This window comes from Mytilus californianus, unplaced genomic scaffold (genome assembly GCF_021869535.1).
Source record: "Mytilus californianus isolate M0D057914Y unplaced genomic scaffold, xbMytCali1.0.p SCAF_2, whole genome shotgun sequence".
NCBI lineage: Eukaryota > Metazoa > Mollusca > Bivalvia > Mytilida > Mytilidae > Mytilus > Mytilus californianus.
Window position 1 is genome coordinate 104,247,999 of NW_026262668.1, and position 27,027 is coordinate 104,275,025.

A 27,027-nucleotide genomic window follows, 5' to 3' on the forward strand; every position below is an offset into this window, starting at 1 on the left:
AATTAGCAAAAAAGATGAACAAGACAAGATCTACAATTAAGACAATATGGAGGAAATCGTCCGACATGTCCTTATTCAAGTTATTGCCCTTTAATGACGATTTTTACCATTTTTTTTTTGCATTTTGCCTTATATGATAAAAATTACAATAGATGAATAGACACTTTAAATCACAAAAATTATCAGCAAGGCAAGATCTACTAACAAGTCAAATTTTGCCGATATAGTTAGTAGACTGTCACTCTTTAAAGAGTGATTGCCTTTAAATGGGGAATTTTTTTTACCCTCTTTTGTGTTTTGAGCAAAAACTAAAGAAGTAGAGAGAAACTTAACAGACTAAATGATCAGCAGTACAAGATCAACAAAACAGAGATTTTTGAGCCTCTATTTTTTTTTCATTGTGAAATGGCTAATTTATTTCCCATTCATTCATGCACATACCACCTTTTCATGAACCTCATTGAAGTGCTGGGGCAGTTTGATTTCACCTCCTTTTCATGAACCTCATTGAAATGCTGAGGCAGTTTGATTTCAGGGAAAATATAAATATTTACAATAAGTATTTGTCTCATTGCAGGGCATTAACAAATAACTGTTCAAATATTATTGAGGTAACTGTCCTTTCAGCCTTGCACACTCTTGTTCCACATGTAGGCATATAAAAATAGACAAAGTGAAAGCACTGCTGCTTTATTGTAATGTACTAAAAGAGGAAGACAATTTCATGTATTTTTATCATTTAATAATTATGAATAAGATAATTCACAACATAATATATAATATAAGTGTTAATTATGTGTTATTAGCCTATTGTAGTCCTCCCTCTAATCATGTCAGCTGCCTTCTCCGCTATCATAACCACTGGTGTGTGAGTATTGCCAGATACTATATCTCTCATAACAGAGGCATCTGCAACCCTCAAGCCTAATATACCTTTCACCCTGATAATGATAATGAAAATACAATAATGTTGTATAGAAGCTGTTGGGCAAAAAACACTCTTAAATAGGACAACACAAATACAGTATTTGCTAATCTTTGATGCATAAAATAAACTGCAGCACACATTATTAAAGAGACAATATCAATATTTTTTATTTAAGAGTTATAGTGACATAGTGGTATATATCTTTCTTAAAGTAAAATCAATATCACATCTGAAATTCAACATCTTACAGAAACATAATTAAAACAAATATTGAAAACTTTGTAAGGATTATGTTCTAACAAAGAAGTTTCAGCAAAGTTCAAAAGGTAACATGGAGTTTTATCAAGCAGCTCTCAGATCAGGCAGATAGTTTACATAATAGTTATTAACCATTAGGGTGCTGAATGCTGATACTAACAAGAGGCTCTCAAGATCCTGAATCGCTCACCTGTATTTCAGAGAAGATTTTTAAATGTTAGCAAACTTGATGAACAAATTGTGTAAAATTGTCTTTAAAGGGCAATAACTCCTTAAGGGGTCAATTGACAATTTTGGTCATATAAACTTTTTTGTAGATCTTACTTTGAATAACATTATTGCTGCTTACAGTTTATGTATATCTATAATAATATTCAAAATAATAACAAAAAACTGCAAAATTTTGTTAAAAACTACCAATTCAGTGGCAGCAACCCAACAATGGGTTGTTCGATTCGTCTGATAATTTCAGGGTCCAAGATCTTGACCAATTAAACAATTTTACCCCATGTCACATTTGCTCTAAAGGATTTAGTTTTTGAGATATAAGCCAAAAACTGCATTTGACCCCCATGTTCTATTTTTAGCCATGGCAGCCATGTTTGTCGATGGAAACAAACTTCGGATACAATTTATAAACAAGATACCCTAAGGAACATTTAGTTAAAGTTTGAAGGTAATTGGCCCAGTAGTTTCAGAGGAGAAGATTTTTAAATGCTAGCAAACTTGATGAACAAATTGTGTAAAATTGTCTTTAAAGGGCAATAACTCCTTAAGGGGTCAATTGACAATTAAGGTCATATTAACTTTTTTGTAGATCTTACTTTGCTGAACATTATTGCTGCTTACAGTTTATATATATCTATAATAATATTCAAAATAATAACAAAAAACTGCAAAATTTTGGTAAAAATACCAATTCGGTGGCAGCAACCCAACAATGGGTTGTTGGATTCGTCTGAAAATTTCAGGGACGATAGATCTTGACCTATTAAACAATTTTTACCAGTCACATTTGCTCTAAAAGATTTAGTTTTTGAGATATAAGCCAAAAACTGCATTTGACCCTTATGTTCTATTTTTAGCCATGGCGGCCATGTTTGTCGATGGATACAAACTTTGGATACAATTTATAAACAAGATACCCTAAGGAACATTTAGTTAAAGTTTGAAGGTAATTGGCCTAGCAGTTTCAGAGGAGAAGATTTTTAAATGTTAGCAAACTTGATGAACAAATTGTGTAAAATTGTCTTTAAAGGGCAATAACTCCTTAAGGGGTCAATTGACAATTAAGGTCATATTAACTTTTTTGTAGATCTTACTTTGCTGAACATTATTGCTGCTTACAGTTTATATATATCTATAATAATATTCAAAATAATAACAAAAAACTGCAAAATTTTGTTAAAACTACCAATTTGGTGGCAGCAACCCAACTATGGGTTGTTCGATTCATCTGAAAATTTCAGAGCTGATAGATCTTGACCAATTGAACAATTTTACCCCATGTCAAATTTGCTCTAAAAGCTTTAGTTTTTGAGATATAAGCAAAAAACTGCATTTGACCCCTATGTTCTATATTTAGCCATGGCGGCCATGTTTGTCGATGGATCAAAACTTCGGATACAATTTATAAACTAGATACCCTAAGAAACATTTTGTAAAAGTTTGAAGGTATTTGGCCCAGTAGTTTCAGAGGAGAAGATTTTTTAAATAGTTTACGACGACAACGACAGACGACGACGGACGCCAAGTGATGGCATAAGCTCACATGGGGCCCTTCGGGCCCGGTGAGCTAAAAATGGACACATGATCTACTTTACCTAAGTTGTGGATCAACCACTGCTGTTGGGTCGTTAGCAGAACCCATTCTACATGTACAGGAATAATGGAATGCTGATGAGGCCAGATTCTTTGTGTAACATCTCCAGTAGTCATCACTGTCAAACTCCACATCATCACAGAAACCTTCATACACACGTGGTATCAATATAGCTCCAATCTTCTGCATAGCTGTACTGCTTGCTATTTTCTGAACCACCCTGGCAGCTTGAAACATATAAGCCATTATCAACACGTTTTATTTTGTTTTTATTTTGAAAAATTACATGCAAAGTCCTTAGAACATGCCCAGCCTAAACAACAATTAAGAAAAAGTGGTATTGATTGTATAAATGATGTACTCAAAATAATTGTAAGATGGTCACTTCTTAAATAAGAAAATACACGATTTTACAGTAAAGCGAAAGGACATCAACTATGAAAGTTGCAAAATATTGCTTTTATACAGAAAAAAATCTTACCTCTCACAAACCCATCCACGTCATCTTGGTGTGCAAGGTAATTTGGGTCTAGAGCTGGATAATCAAAGGGGTCTTTGCTCTTGAGTCTTATTGTGCCCTGACTTTTTGGGTGTAAATATACAGGTAGAAACCTGATGCCAGTGGAAGAAGCATCAGCCACCATTTTATCCAAGAGCTATCAACAGAAATGTTATGGTATAAACAAGACAAGTGGAAATGTCTCAGTGCCTGAAACAATGTGCTATGATTATTTAACAGATAACAACAAAAATTGTAGCATTAATTGAGGGAGGATGACCTGTCAGATTCATTGAAAACAAGTTACTGTGACTTGAGTCACTTGACTGTAAGTGTTGCTCTCCACCTATTGCAACTTATTTAAAACTCTGACCAAATTGCAATTTGTTTTATAAACCCAACCTGTTCAACTAGTCAGAAATTTGAACAAACTGCTGTAGAAAACCAATCAAGTTGTGAAAGTGCAAGGTGATAAAATAATGCATACTTACAATCCTATAATACTTTAATTCCACTCCAATGTTATTAAGAAAAATCAGTCTAACAGTTTGTATAGAAATTGTTGTTGTTATTGTCATGCTAAAGGTGATAGGTAGTAATTTTGAATTTTTTTGAATTTATAAAAATGTCCAAACTAAGCTTTTATACAATTTTTCTTTCGAAAAGTCTTCTATATTTATAAGAATCAGACATCATTTGAATTAAAACATTTTATATTCAGTAAAATATGTGTGAAATTACAATACGTTGTTAGGAAGTTTCCATGGGAGATAATCAATTTTGCTTTCGAAAAGTCTTCTACATTCAAAAGAAAAATGTTTTAGGTTATCTCCCATGGAAACTTATTAACAACATATTGTAATTTCACACATATTTTACTGAATATAAAATGTTTTAATTCAAATGTTACAATAACAATAAAATTTCTATACAAACTATTAGACCAATTTTTCATAATAACATTGAAGTGGAATTAAAAGTCTTATAGGATTGTAAGTATGCTTTATTTTATCACCTTGCACTTTCACGACTTGACTGTGGTTTTCTACAGCAGTTTGTTCAAATTTCTGACCAGTTGAACAGTTTGGTTTTGTAAAACAAATTGCAATTTGGTCAGAAGTTTGAATAAGTTGCACTGGGTGGAGAGCAACACTAACAGTCAAGTCACAGTAACATATCCACATAAGAATACTAAAAGTAAATTCTTTGGCATACTAAATCTTTTATTCACAATTTCAAAAGTTTAGCCTTTCAGTGAAACTTAAAAATGAATGTAATACTAAAAATGAAAATATAGGCCTTGTACATACGGAAGAAATTCAAATTTTAACAGACCTAACTGGTGCCAAACAAAATCTCCACGATTTTCATTTAGATTTGTTATTAATCTGATAATTTCTAGTTTATATCGTAATACTTCATTCTTGATGTTTTGATCCAAGCCATTTCGTAACTGTTCCTCTTCTGGTGCACTACTGAAGAAATGAACTTCAACATCTGGGGATCCTCTATCATGAGACTCCTTCCCTGTCTGTGCAAACAAGAGTGCATCACATCCTGTGCCACTGTATATTCCTGTATAATTCAAATTTTTAAAGTTGATTATTTAAAACAAGGCAATAAGATCGATATTTGGTCTAAACAACATAAAAAAAACTTATGTGACTTGATTTATATTGACCAGCGTCACTTTGCACTGGAAACCATTTACTTTAATCAATAGATTTTAATGTTTCTTTAAGTAGATATCACTATCAAGTGTCGAGTAGATTAACTGGCATATAATCAGTAGGTAAAAAGATTATTGACAACCTGCTTCCTTGGTTGCGTGCCCTCCTTCAGTGTGTGAAGTCATCATCATGGGCTAGATTCCCAGCTTAATTGGTCAAAACATTAATTGGTATTGGCTGCTTCTCCACCGAGCACGTAGCATCAATCGAAACGACAAATAACCTTTCCATGAAAAAAAAGGTTCACCAGACAAATGAAAGTTCAAACACGTAGGATACAAAGTTTCTACAAGACAAATGAAAACATTCCAAAAGTGAAGTAAAAACAAAGTTCAATAAATCAAATTAAATGGACAACAAACGAAAAGAAGATCTTTGAAATCAATCTTGAACCTCCTTTCTCGACCAAAACACTGATTTGTAAAATATTCTACACAACCATTAAAATGCTCAATAGGTCACATGTATAAAAGGATCTCAGTCAAGATTCTGGAAGTCAAAGACGAATAAATAGATTCAAAATATGCGCAAAAAAAGTATAAATCTTATCACTATGGCGCGGAATCAAGTGAATTTGTAAAATCATGGATTTTGAAAAATCCCAGAATTTTCAGGAGTTTTGTAAAATCACTGAACTGATTAGTGATTTTATATAATCCCTGATTTTTACAAAATCCCTGAAATTATTAAGATTTTTTTTACAGACTCACTGATTTCATTCAGGGAATTTCTAAAATAATCAATCTTCTGTTTATTAGATAATTCATTGAAAAAACAACAAAATAAAACTGAACACGTTCCTATTTAATTTACATGGTTAGCAGTTTTCAAATAACTAAGGGAAAATCATAATGCAATATATGGAAACGGGAAAAATATGTGGAAATTGTGGAACATTTTGCTAAAGACTCAAAAAAAAAAAAGAGAAGAGCTCATATTACTACCTTGTTCGAAAGTGAGTTAATGCTTTAGTCTGTAATTGCTGATATAAGTATTACAGAAAATATCTATTTTTTAAATCAAATATAAAGCCAGTACATTGAATTGATTATCTTTGTAAAAGGAGAAAAAATATGCAAGGACTCGTTTATAAATTGAATGGTTAAGGCCATGTGTTCCAGTGGCAAGTATTTAAGGCATATCAGGACGAGAATAGATGATTTCATGTGAATATTTTGCCAAATTCATCAATTTTCACTGAGATGTTGTACATTTAGAATATCAAAACATTAAAATTTTTGTTAGAATATGAACACTGTTTAGTGTTAGACCGGAATATTAATGTTCTAGATCGCATGGTAAAAGTCCACAGGAATACTTGTCACCCTACCCAAGAACATTATTCTTACTCAAACTACAGAAAAAAGTCAAAAATTATCATCGAAGATTTTTCATGTTTAATTTATAGTAAAAACGAATCTAAATATCAAATAAAATCAAATAAGTGTTGAATTAGTGTAACCGCTGCGTAAGGTGTACAGTCCGTGATATATGGCACGGAATCGGGTCAAAAATACTTATTTACGTATTCTCGAGTAAACGTTCACAAAACCAACACTTTTAAGTGTTTTAAAAGTTAGTGTTAAATCACACATATGTGATATATAATACTGGTGTTAAACACTCAAACACACCGATTTTTCTGAAATAGTTGTTTCTAAATATGGTGTAACATTTCATCTTTTTTTTGCAGTGGAATAACTTACCTGATTTTAATCTGAGGAACATCACGGGTGGCTCTAGAGGAGCAAGAACTACTGACCTTTCAAGAGTTAAAGGAGTTCGTTCCAGTTTTGTTAGGATTCGTGTTTTAAAATCTTTCGTTTTCTGTTTAGTGTTTCGTTGTTTGTTGTATGTCATGTCGTTTTTTATACGACCGCAAAAAAAGTTTGCGGTCGTATATTGGTATGACGTTGGCGTCGTCGTCGTCGTCGTCCGAAGACACATTGGTTTTCGCACTCTAACTTTAGTTTAAGTGAATGGATCTCTATGAAATTTTACCATAAGGTTCAATACTACAAAAGGAAGGTGGGGATTGATTTTGGGGGTTATGGTACCAACAGTTAAGGAAATAAGGGCCAAAAAGGGGCGAAAAATAAGCATTTTGTAACTTCCAGACATAACTTGTGTGTTAGTGTATGGATCTCTCCGACATTGTACCACAAGGTTCCATATTACAAAGGGAATGCTAGGATTGATTTTGGGGGTAATTGCCTTCAAATTTTAGGAATTAGGGGGCAAAAAGGGCAAAAAACAAGCATTTTTCTAGTTTCATGACAATAACTTGTGTGTAAGTGTATGGATCTCTCTGACATTGTACCACAAGGTTCCATATCACAAAGGGAATGCTGGGATTGATTTTGGGGGTAATTGCCTCCAAATTTTAAGAATTAAGGGCCAAAAAGGGGCAAAAAACAAGCATTTTTCTAGTTTCATGACAATAACTTGTGTGTAAGTGTATGGATCTTTATGAAATTGTACAACAAGGTTCCATTATTCAAAGGGAAAGCTGGAATTGAGTTTGGGGGTAGTTGCCCAAAACGTTTAGGAATAAGGGGCCAAAAATAAGCATTTTTTTAGTTTCCAGACAATTACTTGTGTTCAAGTGTATGGATCTCTCTGAAATTGTACTGCAAGGTACCATACTACAAAGGGAAGGCTGGGATTGGTTTTGGGGGTAATTGCCTCAAAATTTTAGGAATTAGGGGCCATAAAGGGGCAAAAAAACAAGCATTTTTCTAGTTTCAGGACAATAACTTGTGTGTAAGTGTATTGATCTTTATGTAATTGTACTACAAGGTTCCATATCACAAAGGGAAAGCTGGGTTTGAGTTTGGGGGTAATTGCCCTAAACGTTTAGGAATTTGGGGCCAAAAAGGGGCCAAAAAACAAGCATTTTTCTAGTTTCCAGACAATAACTTGTGTTCAAGTGTATGGATCTCTCTGAAATTGTACTGCAAGGTACCATACCACAAAGGGAAGGCTGGGATTGAGTTTGGGGGTGATGAATCATAAGGGGGTTCAAAAAATTTGGAGGGGGGGGGGATTTTTTTTCCCTTTTTTTTCTTTAAAATTTTCCATTTTAAATTGGTTATTTCTGATTTATATATAAAAGCAAATAATAATGATATGGTTTGAATAGGTAAATTAAAATGTTTTAAGTTCTTAGACCACATTCATTCTGTGTCAGAGACCTATGCTGTGTCAAATATTTAATTACAATCCAAATTCAGTGCTGTATCAAGCTTGAAAGTTGTGTCCATACTTGCCCCAACTGTTCAGGGTTCGACCTCTGCGGTCGTATCAAGCTGCGCCCCAGCGGAGCATTTAATTATATTTTGACTATGGTCTTTCTTCAAGTTATGTTTTTTCAAACTTTTTGTTAACAGTAAAGTAGAACATAACAAGCATTTCGCTTTATAGCAAACCAAAATCATAAAATAAAGCTAGTTGTTAATTTCTTTGTCATTTGGTCTCTTATGGAGAGTTGTCTCATTGGCAATCATACCACATCTTCTTATTTTTATATTCAATGATTACCCTTTTTGTTGAGTATGTATTTTTCCTGTTCCTCAGCATTGTTCAATTTGTCCTGATTTACTGCCCAGGATACATTCAACTTATAAGACATAACGATAAGTAAATGGTCCTTTAAGTTGTTACCAACTGGCAAGTCTTTCTTCACATCGATCTAAAATTATAGAATACGGACAATTTGATGTACCTATGTTTTAATTGGATAAACAAACGTTATGATTTCTACCTATAGTCTAGCAACTAGAAGATATAATAATAAATCGTTTTATTTAATCCATTAAGAAAGGGACTCTAAAATAATTTATGTCAGGACACGAGCAATTGTAAGCTACACACTGTGTAAGATACTCGAACATTCAACGTTTAAGAGTTTATATGAAAATAAATCATGCAAGTATCTTCGCATGTTCTTGTGTATGGCATTAACATGCTGATACGGTCGGACATCTGACAACATCACACGATATTCAAACACATTGAATATTCTTTACCTTTGAAACAAATGTAATCTTCGTCATCTTCAGACACATGGGTTATTTACCTTTAACTCTTCTAGATGTTCTCGTGGTCCGACACCAGACAACATCAGAAGCTGTGCAGATCCAATAGCTCCGGCTGACAGAATAATTTCCTTTGTAGCAGCAACAGTCTTTATTTTTCCATCTTTCATGAATACTACTCCAACAGCTCTGTTGTTTTCTATTTTAATCTGTAAACAATTGAATTCTTAGGTTGAAACGATGTAGAACACATCTTACAGGAAGTCTTTATTTGAATTAAGATTCATTTGGTTTGTGGCATTGGTTTTAGAAGATGCTTTCTTTATATCCATAGCTTCTTAGCACCTTTATAGATGCTTCTTATATGTAGACGAAACGAGCGTCTGCCGTACCTAATTATAAGCGTTGTATCAATGATGAGTTTTTTATAGAGTCACCAAGAGCACTAAGTGGGATATACAAAAAACTTGGGGGGAAAAGAAAAGATCTTTTTCACACACAAACAAATCGGTGAGTGTCACTGGTATACATTTGAACTAAATTAAAATAGCAATGTATCTATCATGAGAAAATACGAAAGGTTTAATGAGTACTTTCCAAAATTAATATCTTTTCAGTACTGCATGCGAGGATAACTTCATTTTAAGCTCACCTGGCCCAAAGGGGCAAGTGAGCTTTTCTCATCACTTGGCGTCCGTCTTCCGTCGTCGTAGTCCGTTAACTGATACAAAAATCTTCTCCTCTGAAACTACAGGGCCTAATGTAACCAATCTTGGCCACAATCATCATTGGGGTATCTAGTTTTAAAAATGTGTCCGATGACCCCGCCTGCCAACTTAGATGGCCAACATGGCTAAAAATAGAACATAGGGATAAAATGCAAGTTTTGTCTATTTTTTGAAAACCATTACAAATAGAGAAAATCTGATAGAAGCAGAAATGTTAAGAACGTTGAGCTCTACCAATTGTCTATTTACGTCAAAACTATCAGACGACTTCTCATGGGAGTTATTGCCCTTAAATGACAAATTTTACCATTTTTTTCATTTGTGCCTATTATCTTGAAAACTATCATAGAAAGAGAGAAACTGCAAAACATTATCAGCAAGACAAGATCTACTTATAAGTCTGCATCTTTGAAATCGTCAATCGACTCCTTATTAAAGTTATTGCTCTTTGATGACGATTTTTACCAATTTTTTGCGTTTTTTCCTTATATCTTAAGAATAATAATAATAGATAGAAACTTAAATAAGCAAAAATGATCAGCAAGACAAGATCTGCAATTAAGACAATATGGAGGAAATCGTCCAACATCTCCTTATTGGAGTTATTGCCCTTTAATGACGTTTTTTACCATTTTTTTGCGTTTTGCCTTATAAGATGAAAATTATAATAGATAAATAGACATTTTAAATCACAAAAATGATCAGCAAGGCAAGATCTACTTAAAAGTCAAATTTTGCCGATATAGTTAGTAGAATGTCACGCTTTATAGGAGTGATTGCCCTTAAATGAGGATTTTTTTTTTACCTCTTATGTTTTGAGCAAAAACTAAAGAAGATAGAGAGAAACTAAACAGACTAAATGATCAGCAATATAAGGTCATCAAAACAGATATTTTTGTCATGAATTCTATTTCGTCTACAATGTTGGGGAGTGTCCTTTGTTGAATATCAGGGGCGGATCCAGGATTTTGGAAAGGGGGGGCGTAGTACGTAAAATTCGCCTCGCTCCGCTCGGCGAAAATTTTTTGGGACCTTTTTTGGGCTACAAAACATAAAATAAGTTTAAAATGCACATTTTTAGTGACGGTTCCTAACGTGGGGTATGTATATTTTATAGTTAAAGTGCCGGTAAGCTTGGGTTGGACATTTGTGATGCCGCATTCTCCCCATTAGTTGTCTATTATAAAATGATTGAATGGATCTAAAGCTATGTACTTATATATTTGATGTGGGATTTGTCAGTAAAAAATGGACATGGAAAATTCTCGTTTGTTGTATGGTTAGTTAGCATAACCTCACAGATTACTTGTTGTAAACATGATATACGGCTATTCAATGAAGTTTATAATACGACCGACACGAACAAAGACAAACAAGCAATTTTTATCCAAATGTTTGGTTGAAATGTTTCACTCAACAAGGGAAGTGAGGGGTTTCAAATCAACCAACGGCTACGAATAAGTCTGAAAATCAAATGACAACGAAGTTGTGAATGACGGTCGACAAATGGAGACATAAAGCCACACCCACCAGGCAGGTTGCAGTTGGGCCTTGAAAAAAGTATTCAGTATATCAGTTCGGCGAAACAGACATTCCGGTCAGATATGAGATTTACATGCAACCCCCCCCCCCCCCCTAAAAAAAAAAAAAAAAAAAAATTACGCCCGTTTTTTATTCATCATGTTCATTTAATGCTGAATAATTCTGTTGGATTTTTTTTTTCTTATAGCAAAAAAGGAGACACGATAATTGTTTTCATTACAGATACGGATAGAATTTTTGTTTAAGGCAAAATTCAGGGTAAGAATTTTTTCTCTAAAATATCTCAGACTGCCCTATCAAATCAAATGGTCCGTACCTTAGACTTTAAATATATCTAGAGCTTACTGACTGGGGATCATTATTCAGCAATGTTATTAATTGGCTGGGGCGTGTGGGGTTAAACATATTTTCGTAGGTAAATAATATTGCTGTAGAACTTTTTTTTTCATGAGAGTGTAATCGAGTATTACTTTCTGTTGAGTGGAAATATGAAATAGAAGTCAATACGTTCTTGCTCAATCCTTTGTCGTTTGAAGGCGCCATGCTTGTCATCCTCCCCCTAAGCAATGTGTTACTGTAATTTGAATTTCAAAATGACTGAGTGACGTTTCAAACGTACTGATCAGCTCCACCGTAGCGAAACATATGACTGACATAATCAATAATATATAACAGTAAATACGAGCGAAAAATATCTTTATAAGTAAAGAATTGTCGCATAATAATAATTACACGACCGGGAAATGGCAAAGTTCACGAAGTCTAGTCTGATTCATCATTTTACAAAAAAAAAAAAAAAAAGTTCAAGCAAAAGGGGGGGGGGGCGTACGCCCTCTACGCCCCCCTCTGGATCCGCCACTGAATATGTACTAAGACCAAGGTGAGCGACACAGGCTCTTTAGAGCCTCTAGTTTATTGTACGAATAAGAGCAAAATTTTAAAAGATGTAAAGGCTAAACGTTGAATTTTTGCTTAACTTATTATACTACCTTTGTTACATGACTGTTTATGCTGACTTGAAGATTGTTCCTGTTCAAAGCTGGTCTTATATACGCTTTTGCTGTGCTGCATCTTGTACCAGCGCGAACATCATTTTGAGTGGGACAAAACCCTGTAACGAACTGAATTTGCAGCAAACACAAGAAGTCCTTGGTATTAAACAAATTTATTTAATAATTAAAGTTCAAGTAAATCAACAGATTGCAAAATATCAAATGTGACAGCATGTGATAATTGATACCTTATAAACTGCTAAAATACAACTTCGAAGCAGATCACAGTGGCGGATCCAGGTGGAGGGGGCGTATAGGGCGTACGCCCCCCTTTTTGATCGCCCCAAAAAATTATACCATGTTTTTCACGATTTATATGATTTTTTTTAGCATTAAATCGTCCAAAATTATTTTTATCTGTGGTATATAATCCGTTATATATGGAATTACCCCCTTTTCCAAAAATCCTGGATCAGCCCCTGGACCCAACAGACATAATTTAGAGATTCTTATATGGACGTCTGTAGAAATTCAGTCGAAGTCACCCTTTGTTATTATGTAAGCTATTTTAAAAATATTATAGGTATTACAAACCAATTGGTCTGTATCGTTTACATCGGAACAATTGGTAGAAATAACAAAAAACTAGCAAGTGAATGGAAGGTTATATGGACAACGTGTTTTTCTTATTACATATATCTATGTATAGCCAATTCAATGGGGAAACAAGCAAATTATTCAGGATTTTACATGTCCAATGTATTTGTTTTGTAAAATAGACTACACTTTGTCTAAAGGTTCAGTAAACTTGATTTATATTGCAAATTAAAGCAAAATATCTGAATTTTAGGTCTGGATAGTCTGAAAGTAGAGTTTGGTCGATTTTTTCAAGTCAATTATGAAAAACGTTGGCCTCTTCTTTGATGTTCCGCATTCTGTTAAGGCAACACTTATCTTTATTTTTTTCATTTACAGATCTTATTTGTTTTTAATTCAAATCATAATAGTAACTGACCAGGCTGAAGCTAGCGATCAAAAAGCCAGCGAACAATAAGGCGATATGATATCTAAAAAAAACTAACTGGAATAATACCGGAACTGCGCATGCATTAATATTGAAAAAGAAAGGTTAAAAATCAAAACTTTTAAAACTCTTTCTTTATTTCAAAATTGAATTCACATTTAGAGAGATTAAATAAATGGTACCGTCAGTTATAAACATATTCTTTAATGTACATGTTACATGATTTTAAATAACAAAAGTTCAAACCTGAACAGAACTGTAAACAAAATTGGTCTAATATGTGATCATATGTCCCAGGTTAATGGTAGGGTTGAGCGCTCACTAACAAATTTTAATCACGCCACATTATATATGTGCCTGTACAAAGTCTGGAGCCTTTTATAAAGATGGTTGTTGTCTGCTGTCTGTTAGTGTTTAGTCATAAATCAGGCGGTTGATTTTTTTCGTTTTAATTGTCAAGTTCATATTTTGTCTTTTATAGCTGACCATACGGTATGGATTTTGCCCAGTGTCAAAGGCCGTACAGTCCCCTATAGTTGCTTAAATCCAATTCATTTGGATTCTGTTAGATAGTTGTCTCATTTGCAATCAGACCACATTTCCATAATTTTATACTTGTAATTATATTAACCTGTAATGTTCGGCCCACTACAGTCTGTTATGGCCCATCCTTTTTCTAATGCGGACTGCTGGTAAACACTGATGAGTTGGCTATCCGCTGTAGGGTTTGAGGTAACGGTAATTGGTCCACCAGTTGAACGATACGCTGTCAAAATTACATTTATATAACTATTTTTTTAATTGTTTTTTGTCTCGCCTCGCAGAATGGGAAACATAGGGTTTACAATCCGGCGGCGGCGGCGTAAACTATTTGTTTTAAGCTTTATATTTAAGAGGGTAGAACACCTGGATGATTCATACCTTGTATACAGATAATATATGTTACGAAGTTATTGTCCGTCATATGTCTATTGCCAGTGACTTCATTTTCATAAATCAGTGACTGCTGTGTACACTTTCTTTTGTCATGTAAAATACTCACTTGTTATGAGTAATAGGACGGAAGGTCTCATCTGACCATGGCCTTTTTCATGGTTCAGTAGACAATGCTTAGTTTTTGTGCTTTTGTTTATTTCTCAGATACTATCAGCAAAACGCCACTATATCTTGTGTAAGTAATGATTGTAAGTTGTACATGTTTTTCTGGTAGTCTCATATGACCGTTATCCCATTTTCATAGTTCATTGGTCTATGTTACTTTTCATGGTTTTGTCAGTTTATCAGTTACTATTAGCAATAGGTAAATTATAGTTGGTGTATGTAATGCTTGTAAAGAGTACATGTCTGTCTGGTAGTTTCATATGACATTGACTACAGTTTCATGGTTCATTGGTCAATGTTAATTTTCTTGGTTTTGTCAGTTTTATCAGATGCTATCAGCAATAGGTCAATTACAGTTGGTGTATGGAATGATTGTAAAACGTACATGTCTGTCTGGCAGGGTTTATATGACCTTGGCCTCATTTTCATGGTTTCATGGTCAATGTTAAGTTTTTGTATTTTGGTCATGTACTATATTCAATAGGACCACTGTATTTGATGTATGGAATGATTGTAAAATGTACATGTCTGTCTGGGAGGTTTCATTGGACCTTTACCTTTTCTCATGGTTCATTGGACAATGTTAAGTTTTCAGGTTTGTTCTATTTCTCAGATACTAGAACCAAATGGACTACTATTTTTAGTATATGGAAAGATTGTAAGGTGTACATGTCTGTCTTGCATGTTTCATCTGAGCTTGACCTCATATTCATGGCTCATTAGTCAATGTTGAGTTTGCATGGTTGTGCCTTTTTCTCAGATACTACTAGGAATAGGTCAACTATATTTGGTGTACGAAATTATTGCATGGTGCACATGTCTGTCTGACAGTGTTCATCTGACCTTAACCTCATTTACATGGATCATTGATACAGTTAAATGTATATGATATTTGTAGCAACACCTTCGTATTACAAACTTTCAGTGTAAGTTTAATCTTGACAAGTAAAGCAGGCGAGATATTTCAGCGTTTGTATGTTAATGTAGTATTTCACTACCAGATTTGTTTGCATTAATATTTTAGTTGTCGATTTTTTTGGATAGTTCATCTGATACGAAAACGTAAATAATTAATAAATGTGGTAACACTACATAGATGAATGTGTATTTTCCATATATTGTCGTTGCTACATGTTCGTAACTGTTTTGCCAGTGGGTGCTACATGTTCGTAACTGTTTTGCCATTGGGTGCTACATGTTCCTAACTGTTTTGCCAGTGCATGGATGCTACATGTGTGTAACTGTTTTCCCTTTCGGAGCATCCGACTTCACCCTTTTGGCAGTTATTATTCGTCTGGCTGTTTTCAGTTTCTGTGATGTGTTTTATGGACTGTTCTTTGTCTCTTTTGTCAACTGATTCTTTGGTCTTGATTTTATCCTCTACAGAAGTAATTCGAACTTTTCGTAAGATCTCACCTCTAAGTAAAAAGCTATACATGTGTATTCACTGTATTACCTTTATCTTTATATTCCGGTATCTGAACATCCTCTGACTTTTTAAAGTACGGTAAAACATCATTATAACTCCACCCATCACATCCTTCGGCGGCCCATTCGTCATAATCATGTGGGCTTCCACGGATGTGTACCATATAGTGAGTAGAACTCGATCCTCCTAAAACCTTACCCACTGGCCAATATCCTTGCTACAAAAAACACTTACCAAGTATTAGTTTAATGTTTCTGACTTGAATGTAAGTCTGCATACAACTAAATACTTCAATCATCATATTTATTCCTATACAGGAAGGTTGTTCTTTTCATTCTACGGAAGCCGGTAAGTGTCAGGGTGTACTTTAAATATAAGTCTGTATCATGACTTTGTTACTCGTTATAACAAGTTAGCTTAATCGTTATACGAGTTAGCTCAGTCGTTATAACGAGATATTGATAGCTTAGTCGTTATAACGAGATAGCTAAATTGTTAAGAAAAGTAAGCTTAGTCGTTATCAAGAGTAACTACTAGTAAGTCGTTATAACGAGTTAGCTAAGTCGTTATACCGAGTTAGCCAATTCGTTATGACGAGTTACTGAGTTGTGACTTAGAATGACACTGGTCGGCTTCCATATGACATGTGCAGCCTAAATAACAGCACGCTTCTTCCAAATTAATTTTAACAGTAAATATTCCGAAAGGGAGATAAGATGTTTACAGTCGATTAATTTTAATCAAATGGTAACGAGAACTTAATTTGTTGAAAAGTATATATAATAGTCACTTTTCAGAAATACTTAAGCTACCTTTTTAGTCAAAGATAGGGATGAATTTGTTTGTGGGACCGTAAAATACTGCCAGTCTTGTTCAGAAAACTGTAGTGAGGTCGTCATAAGAGGAACATCTATCAATGGGTTATCTAGCTCTGAACCACCTGCCTCTAGTAACAGTACAGATACGGGATCTTCTGACAGACGTGACGCCAGAACAGACCCTGCAGTGCCTCCGCCGACTGAAAAAAAATGACATGCTAGGTAAATAGTCCTGGTCAAAACTAGAACAGACCATGAAATAACAACTGTATCGCAAAATTTAAGGGCTGAGCATAAGGAATCTACGGAAGCGTAATAGAACCACATGATTTTGTTTTAAATCAATAAATTTCATTTCGCAAACTTTTGCATAATTTCTCAAACTTTGCATTATTTCGCAAACTTTTGCGTTATTTCAAAAATGTTAATCTTTATGTTTTATTCCGTACGTATATATTTATAATATCAAATGGTATTTCTTCATGTCCCAACCCAACTATACGTATTACCGAAAGATATACAAAGAGCTTAGCTGGAATGTCTTATATTTTATAGGTCAATGGTTGATTTTAGTGTTATATATTTTTCCAAAGACCTTGAGCATAACTATATTTAAATTTTATGTAAATAAAAGGAGATTACAATTTCCAGTTTTATACCCGTAATTTCATTTGTATTACATTTTCATCAGTATAGAATATACTTGGCAGTTAAAACCAACGTGCCAATTTTGAAATTCATTTTATCACTGCAAGACTGTGTTTTGGTAATCTGAAAACAATACTTAAATTAAAATAAAGGTCTTATGTTCCAGCAGTGGCATCGACCCAGTGTTTGTAAATGAACTTAATTTTTTGTACGCCTGACGCGCGTTTTGTCTACAGTGACGCTCGAATAAAAAAGTTTTAAAAGGCCAAATAAAGTGTATACGAAGTTGAAAAGCATTCAGGACCAAACCTTCTGAAAGGTTTTGACAAATACAGCTAAGGTAAAATTGAGAATGGAAATGGGGAATATGTCAAAGAGACAACAACCCGACCAAAGAGCACACAACAGCCGAAGGCCACCAATGGGTCTTCAACGCAGCGAGAAAATCCCGCACCCGGAGGTGGTCCTCAGCTGGCCCCTAAATAAAATTGTGTACTAGTTCAGTGAAAATGGACGTCACCCTAAACTCCAAAACATATGAATGAACTAAAATTTAAAAACATACAAGACTAACAAAAGCCAGAGGCTCCAGACTTGGGACAGGCGCAAAAATGCGGCGGGGTTAAACATGTTTTGTGAGATCTCAACCCTCCCCCTATACCTCTAGCCAATGTAGAATAAAGAAACACATAGCAATACGCACAGTAAAACTCAGTTAAAAAGAAGTCCGAGTCCGATGTCAGAATAGGTAACAAAAGAAACTAAGCAAAATGAAAATGATACATAAATGAACAAAGGACTACTAGCAGTTACTGACATGCCAGCTCCAGGCCTCAATTAAACTGATTGAAAGATTATAACTTCATCATATGAAAATCAAGTACAATCCCTCCCGTTAGGGTTTAGTATCATACCATCATAAAATATATGAAAAGAACATAACCCGTACCATGCCAACAACTGGTTTTAGAATAAATGTGTTTATTTCCGATGCAAAGACCCTATGAGTGAATCAATATTAATACCAAAATATGCAATCCTTAATGACTTGACAACAGTATCATAACTATATCCTTTCCGAATAAGTCAGTTTAAAGGTTTGGTTAGCTTTTGAGGTGAATGCCGACATTTTTGTGCTTTGTAAAGAATGTTACCATAAAATATAAAATGTCTGCATGTTGATTTATATTTACGAATGATGTCCTTGTACCGATGATAAAATTTAGTTTTACCAGTTAATCTATTCGTCGGAGTAGACAAATCCTTAGTATTTCGAAAATTCAAAGTTTTGTAAATAATTTATAATTATGACCATATCAATGATATTATATGATCTTGGCTGTTAGTCTAGTCAATTTAGTGAACAACCTGCAACTAATTGCAACACAAAGTTTTCTCTGAAAAACAAGTCTGTTACTATCTATGAACAACATACTAAAACTATACAAAAACATATTTTGCGGAAAGTGGTGTAATTTATAAAAATGTTTTGTAGTAAAAGTAAGGTTATATGAGTTGCTTCCCCTTATTTGCCAAAGTTGAAAAAAATAAAATTATACAAAAAATGTTCGGTATTTTTTAAAACAGTTGAAATAATACAATACAATACATAATTATTTCAATTTGAAAGAATAATTTTACAAATGAATCACTTTCCTGTCTCAAAATTTTTTATTTGAATAAAGATATAGACCGAGATTGTGTTCTGCTATTTTACAATCCAAGAATCTAGTTCGCCAAAATAGTGTTGGTAAGTAACCTATAAATGGAAAACTGTACTGAATTAGAGAAATCAACTTAGTCACATTCTTACTTGGTATTCGAAAGAATTCTGCCCCTGTGTTAAAGGCGCAGACAGTTTATTTTTTGTTGGGGGAGGGGTTCCAGAAACACATGTTTTGTTCTTTATAAAAAAAAATGTTATTGCAAGATTCAAAGTCTTTAATGTATTTTTTCTCCACAACTTTAGAAAGAAAACAACATATTTTTTTTCATTTACCTTCTGGAACAAACATGTTAAGATTTAGAATCCAACAATGTTTCAGAAAAAATAAGAAAGATGAGTGTTAAATGATTTTATGTTAAATATTTTTTCACAAATGAAAATTTCAGGCTCCTCGAAGCAAATAGCTACTCATGTAATTTGCGACGATCTCAGTACTCACACACCATATAAATAAAGCTTTGACTGTAACACTGAATCCACTTTTCACTTTGGTTACTAATCGGATGTGTACTTATTTATATTTTAGTCGGTGCCAACAGTATTTATTCATCAACTGTAATTACTAAGCTTTGGACTAGCTATGAGAACTCATTGTCCTTTTGGTCAATCCGTGCTGATCTTTTTAAGTTGAGCCCTTTCCTACTGGGTTTTACAATTTGTTCTTACGTTGTTTGCTATTTAAATAAAATTGAGAATGGAAATGGGGAATATTGTATGTCAAAGAGACAACAACCCGACCAGATCAAGAGCAGATAACAGCCGAAGGCCACCAGGACAATGGGTCTTCAATGCAACGAGAAAATCCCGCACCAGAAGGTGGTCCTCAGCCGGCACCTAAATAAAAACTGTTCCTTATTATAAGAGGGTTGAGTGCTCGCAAACAGGGTTAACCCTGCACACTATGAATATGATTATCACAAGTCAGTGGCCCTTTATTACTTGGTTGTTATTGTTTGCTGTCTGTCATATTTGTTTTTCCGTTTATTGTTTTAACATTAATCAGGCCTTTGAGTTTCTCGTTTGACTTGTTTTATATTTTGACGATGAACTATAGTTGTTTACATCCACACCCACATCATTGATATCTCTTGTGGAAAGTTTTCTCATTGGCAATCATACAACATCTTCTTATGTTTTTAAAGTGGGGAGATTTTATAATAAGTGATGGTTTCATTGGCAAGCGATCAAACTTACTACCAAGAGATCACTGATAGAGTTTAGTGGACCTTAAAACTAAACATTTGTATTCTTCTGGCATGAGGTGTATTTTTTTTAAATATTTTTACAGTTTCGTTCAAATGAGTTGAATACAGGTCAGCATTCCGGAAGCATAAAACATCGTCTTTAACATTGATATATCTGTAATAGAGTATATTTATGAATAAAGAGAGATTTGAGGTTTTTAAAGTCAACGAGAAAGCACCCAAACGACTAACAAAAACCAACAGAGAAAGAGAATAAAGAGAGATTTGAGGTTTTTAAAGTCAACGAGAAAGCACCCAAACGACTAACAAAAACCAACAGACATACCTTCAGATTAGACATGACTATCTAAACGTTTCTCTGGCCATCAAAGTCGCCCACAGACAGTTACAAATTTTAATTCATACACAGATGATGCATGATAATTTTTTTACAGTTCTTAGGCTAAAGCTGATTACCTTTTCTTAAATTAATTCAATGAGATATATTAAATAAAGAACTTGGTAATGCTTTTCTTTATATACTAGTAAGTATATATATATCTTTGACCATAATATTTTCATATAGCAGACAACCCATGTTAGTTCTTTGTCATTACCATTTGGTTGATGTTTCAGACCACCACACACATGCAGGTTTATATGGTACACACATAATGCGTTGTTGCTATTAACACTTCCTCCAGGAAGTAATCCCATAAATTCATTCAACAGTGCTTATCTCATTTTCAACATCCAAAATTGGTCCACTTTAATAGTACAATTACTATTTAAATTCAAGCTCTTGAGGTAAACTTATTATGGTATTGACAAAGCTGCTCTTGAAATTGTCTTAAACAATATCAGATCTACATTTTATTTTCTATCTATGAGTTTGACTGTCCCTCTGGTATCTTTTGCCCCTCTTTTAATTTAGTTTTGATGTTATATTTGTTATTCTCATCGGATTTTGTCAAATGTCTTATCGTTTGTAGTTGTAATTTCATTTTTTTCTGTTCTATTCGTGTGTTACGGTAAAGATAATTAACCACCCAGTTCATTTATAAGATTTTAGTTTGAGTCAACTAAATTTATACGATGTATTTGGTTTACAGTTTGATTTAGAATACCGACATAGCTTGATAATATAATTAATTATCTAATTACTACCACAATTTTATATTAATAAGTATTGTAATTTTCATTGTTATTAATACATCTTGTATCGGTATTACAAACCTAATCTTGAACTCTCTCCTATTGTTTGGAAATTTATAGAAATTTAAATGTTACGTCACATTGTGCGTCGATTTCTTCGGCTAACATATAATACGTTGTTCGGCTCTGCCTTTTTTATGTGCTGATTTAGGTTGTTTTACGTATTCGTTTTTATTCTGTAGTTAGTCACCACATCGGTGTTAACATGTATATCTATTATATAGTCATTTTTATAAATTTACTGTTTGCAAAAGTATGAATTATTCTAAATACTAAGGATTTTCTTATCCCAGGCATATAACCTTAGCCGTATTTGGCACAACTTTTTGGAACTTTTGGTCCTCAATGCTCTTCAACTTTATACTTGTTTTGGCTTTCTAACTTTTTTGATCTGAGCGTCACTGATGGGTCTTATGTAGACGAAATGCGCGTCTGGCGTATTAAATTGTAAGCCTGGTACCTTCTGATAGCTATTATTTGTGTGTGTCTCTGTCCTGTATGTTCTGCCATTTATTTGTATTGTAGTCCTGTTATGTAATCATGTCATTTTAATGTTATATTTAACATTGCCATAAAAGCGGGAGGTTTGGCTAGCCACAAAACCAGGTTCAACCCACCATTTTTTCTTAAAATGTCCTGTACCAAGTCAGGAAAATGGCCATTGTTATAGTATAGTTCGTTTCTGTGTGTGTTGCATTTTAGTGTTGAGTTTCTGTTGTGTCGTTGTTCTCCTCTTATACTTGATGTGTTTCCCTCAGTTTTAGTTTGTAACCCGGATTTGTTTTTTTTCTCAACCGATTTATGAATTTCGAATAGCGGTATACTACTGTTGCCTTTATTTAATGCTAATTCAGTGAACTAGTATATGTTCCTAAATTTAAAAAGCTTATATATCTGAAATTAAACGTGGACATTGATAGAGCTTGCTAAATAAAATTAGCAACACATTAAGATAAATCTGCAATCACATCGTCTGTGTTTAACTGTGACTTTATGCAATTCAAATACAGTCAATGACGATACAAGGACACTAGAAAAATGACTTTTTCCAGCAATTAACATGACAAAATCAAAGTCAGTAACCAAACTGATTAAGAGTTATTTTTGAACACACTCATTTTTTGTTTATTATACCTACACGTGTAATTACTATAAATTTTATACATAACCGAAACATAAGATAAAATTTGAAACTTCCACAAAATGCACATATTTAAAACTGAGTTTTACTGTGTGTTTGTTTATTCTATATTGTCTAGAGAAACTAGGGGAGGGTTTAGTTCTCACACAACATGTTTTACCCCTGCCACATTATTGCACCCATCCCAAGTCATGAACCTCTAGCCTTTGTTTGTCTTGTGTGTGTTTTTTTTTGTGTGATAATTTTGGTTCATTTGTATGTACTGGAGTTTAGGGTGGTGTCCATTTTGCTGAACTAGTGTACAACATAATTAAGGGGTCAGCTAAAGTCCACCTCCGTGTGCCGGATTTACTTGCTATGTTAAAGACCCATTAGTGGCCTTGTTTTCTCTTTGACAAATTCCCTGTTTCCATTCTCCATTGTTTCGTTTTTAAAAATCTAACTAGAAAAAACCAAGATTTTAAAATTTTTCTTTTATATGCCCGTCACTTAGGTGCATTATGTTTTTCTGTCTGTGCGTCTGTTCGTTCGTCCGTCTTCAGATTAAAGTTTTTTGTTTAAGTTTTTGGTCAAGGTATTTTTTGATGAAGTTGAAGTCCAATCATATTGAAACTTAGTACAAATGTTCCCTATGATAAGATCTTTCTAATTTTCATGCAAAATTAGAGTTTTGACCCAATTTCACAGTCCATTGAACATAGAAAATGATAGTGCGGGTGGGGCATCCGTGTACTATGGATATATTCTTGTTTTGTAGTTATTGTGTAAAACAAAATATTTCACACACCAAATTGATTATTATTGATATCGATAACAAGGGGAATACATATGCGATAAACATAAGATAATATAGTATGTCTATAAAGATCCTATGTTAAAAGTTTTAACCATGAATAATCGAGGTTTTTTTTTCCATTTTTCACAATTTTTCTCTACAAATCACATTTTACACAAGAATTACAATTTTTTTAAATACCAATAACTATAGGACTTCTTAAGATAAACATCAGATAGTATTCTCTATTTTCTGTTAAGATCCCAATTTGAAAGTTTTAACCATGCATCAATAACCGAGACTAGTCTTTTCATTTCCAGTTTTCCGGGTTTTCGGTCTTAAAACATATATTCAACCAAAATTACCCAAATATTAATATTGATAACAAAAGGACTTCACAAATAAAACATAAAATAGTATGTTCATTTTTCTATATAGATCAAATTTCAAAAATATTAACCATTAGCAACGGAGATTTTCTACGTTTCCAGTTTTCAGCGTTTTTTCACTAAAAATCACTCATTTCACCTCAAAATTACTTCAATATGAATAATAATAACTAGAGGACTACATAATACTCTATAACATAAGGTTTCCTGTCTTCAACGAGCTTTAGGTCTAAAAATGTAACCATAAATAACAATTTTTCTTCTTTTCCAGTATCAGCATTTTTTCTCTAAAAACCACATATTTCACCCCAAAATAACCTTTTCCGCAAATTATATCAATGTATAGTTTTAGTATGTTGTTAGTACAAGTCTATATTAAAATTTGCACTAAAAAAACCTTGTGTTGCAATTAGTTGCAGGTTGAGCGATTTTAGAGCTAAATTGACTAGGCTGTTGTTCTAGGGAACGTTTTTCCATTTTCACCTGATGACATTTATAGAATATGAAGTGACCGTACAGCACAACGCGCGTAGCAGCTCATTGGTAAATGGTTGGTGTTGTTAGGTCACGATGATTTTTTGTATTGCATTGTAAATATAAGTAGAATATGCAATTAACTTAATCTTAATACTACCCTTCGTTTTTGATGCAGACTCGTTAGTAACATCATGTCAACAAATATCGTTTTATGATATATACCAGAGGTGAAATGTCGTTTTTTTTTAATTTAAACTATGCAATCACGGTATGTTATTGCAACCAATGTTAAATGGATGGTACTTTCAAGGGGTTTGACTTGGTGAAGACGTGAAGCAAAAACAAACTTACCAACAATGTAATCATACGAGTCTAGAGTTGGTTCGTTCAAAATTCTCTCAGAAATTGTCATTGGTATGAAAACCGTCGACAAGACAGCTACCCTACAAAAAACTTCCATCATTGTGACTATATCTGAAAGAAATTGATATGATTAAAGGTATGCGAAAGTATGTATCCATGCTGCATTCAATGTTGAAATAATATTAAATAAACGACAGTAATAATGGGTGAAGTGATGACAGTTATGGAAGTGTTCTGCATCATTTTAAATATTATCTATTTATTCTTTAACACTTTCTTTTATTGTTTAATTGTTTGGTTTTTTTTTTAATATGGTTGAAATTAAACGCTATTCGTCCATATCTCTGTATTTTGTGTACTTGTTTATTTCCAGGGAGTTTCTGTGCAAAGGGACTGAAATCGCTTACTCTTGTTTTCATATATAATTATTTACTTCTTTTGCAATATTTTGTCAGAGGATTTTGTGTAGCTCGTACTGTTTCAAAGCTATATAAAGGGTCAAAGGGTTAACATTTTCAGTTCTACAAAAAAACTTTTATCTATTTCTCTCCGAGTCTTCTTTAAAATCAGTATTAAACCCACATATCTCGATTGTCCGCAGTGCACTACGTTCATCAAAGTGATCATTGTTATTCAGCTTTTAGAAATAGCTGACTTTTAGTTTCTTGTATCCAGTATGTACAAGTAAAAGTCGCCAAAATATGGACAACACAAAAAGTTAAAAAAGAAAATAAATTAATGTTTCAGAGTCAAGTTTGAATTGCAGGATTAAAACAATACTTGTACATTGTCTGAAAATATAAATTTATGTGTACTCTCTACCAAAGACATATAATACAATATATGTCTATGTCTCAAAGCTTGTACAGCTAAATTTTTTCATCATCCGACGGTAAACATATATTTTGCATATATATTCTTTAATAGTTTTGTATAGAAAGTCTCTCTCATTAATTGATGTTCATATTGTTAAATTTAGTAGTGTACCATTGTTTTGCAAAGAATAACGTTCAAACCGGTGCTAGGGGTCGTCTTAAACTACCAGCGAGGTGAGAGTGTTTTTGTTTCATGTTAAGGCCTTACTGTGACTTTGAGATGAAGAACAGCAATAAAAGCACTGTTCCTTTGCTTTTTGTGTTTTTTGCTGTGCATGTACTGATTTTGTGTCATGGATGGATACCCCATATCCTTTGTTTTTCTATCATATATTTACTTCACTGAATGAAATGTTGAAATAGGAATTTTGCTTATTACTCTTTCACTAATAACTATCTTATATATATCTCACGAAGATTAACATTTGTAGAAATTGCATATTTGTTTTCAAACGAAAAAAAAACCACTATAAAAAATTTACTCATTTGTAATCTTGTCTTCGGTCATAATTATTCAACGCTATATTTCACGACCTGTAAACATTTGTAGAAGATACATATTTGTTTTCTCAGAACTGAAAAAAACACAAAGTGCTAAGATATACAAAAAGAAAAATCCTTAGAAAGATGCACTTACCTATCTGCCAGCATGTAGTATAGGGCTTGTTGTCATTAATACATGGTAAAAGTAGTCCTATTTTCCGGTGGCCTTCATCTGTGTTCTATTATTACTCTTCAGCCTTGAACACTTTATTACCAACACCCATGTGATTACAAGAAAATTATCATATATTAAGTATATGTCAACTGGATATGTAAAAAAATATTACCAACACCCATGTGATTACAAGAAAATTATCATATATTAAGTATATGCCAACTGGATATTTAAAAAAAAGTCATATTAGCACGAATTATGAAACATTAACTTTAATACAAATAAGAGTTATACGTTTATATGGAAATTATTTTTAACATTGAATGTCAGTGACATTTAAGATTCATGTTTGGAAAACAAAATGCTCTTTGTAAACCTTACAGTTTTATGTTACGTTGGATAGTCTATGATCGTCTATTAGATGTTGGGTATACACCAACGAGAATGCATTCCAACGACACACATATATATACACAATCAGACATTCATAGTAGAGGAAAACAAAAAACAGATGTCTATACGAGCCTATCGTCTTTGCCTAAAATAGTAGTAGTTGTAAATAAATTAAATAGAAACTTTATACAATATCTGCCGTCAACACCGCAATAAAAGAGGTAGATCGCCATTTCCCCTCAATAAAACAGATCGATATTACATATATACTAGGA

The 27,027-nt window shown here is 33.4% G+C and overlaps 1 protein-coding gene and 1 long non-coding RNA gene across 2 annotated transcripts; one reads left to right on the plus strand and one right to left on the minus strand.

Moving 5' to 3' along the window:
* Positions 1-674: 674 nt before the first annotated feature.
* Positions 675-26,459, minus strand: LOC127730651 (uncharacterized GMC-type oxidoreductase Mb1310-like). The gene is made up of 12 exons (XM_052239150.1): positions 26,339-26,459; positions 24,815-24,937; positions 16,903-17,108; positions 16,118-16,307; positions 14,192-14,326; positions 12,534-12,655; positions 9,316-9,483; positions 8,778-8,928; positions 4,925-5,082; positions 3,490-3,664; positions 3,010-3,235; positions 675-941 (listed from the first exon to the last, which is right to left on the minus strand). Exons 2-12 carry the CDS (start codon positions 24,924-24,926, stop codon positions 803-805), a joined length of 1,782 nt encoding a protein of 593 aa, XP_052095110.1. The 5' UTR covers positions 24,927-24,937; positions 26,339-26,459; the 3' UTR covers positions 675-802.
* LOC127730669 (uncharacterized) lies at positions 6,939-7,627 on the plus strand. Its single transcript, XR_007995212.1, has 2 exons — positions 6,939-7,403; positions 7,564-7,627. It is a non-coding gene; the product is annotated as an uncharacterized LOC127730669 (long non-coding RNA).
* Positions 26,460-27,027: the final 568 nt, after the last annotated feature.

Coding starts and splice junctions, on each gene's coding strand:
- LOC127730651 (XM_052239150.1), bottom strand. CDS start 24,926: ATGATGGAAGTTTTTTGTAGGGTAGCTGTCTTGTCGACGGTTTTCATA. Junction 14,327..16,117: donor ACCGGAATATAAAGATAAAG/GTAATACAGTGA, acceptor TAATTTTGACAG/CGTATCGTTCAACTGGTGGA. Junction 3,665..4,924: donor ATCAAAACATCAAGAATGAA/GTATTACGATAT, acceptor TTCTGTTGATAG/CTCTTGGATAAAATGGTGGC.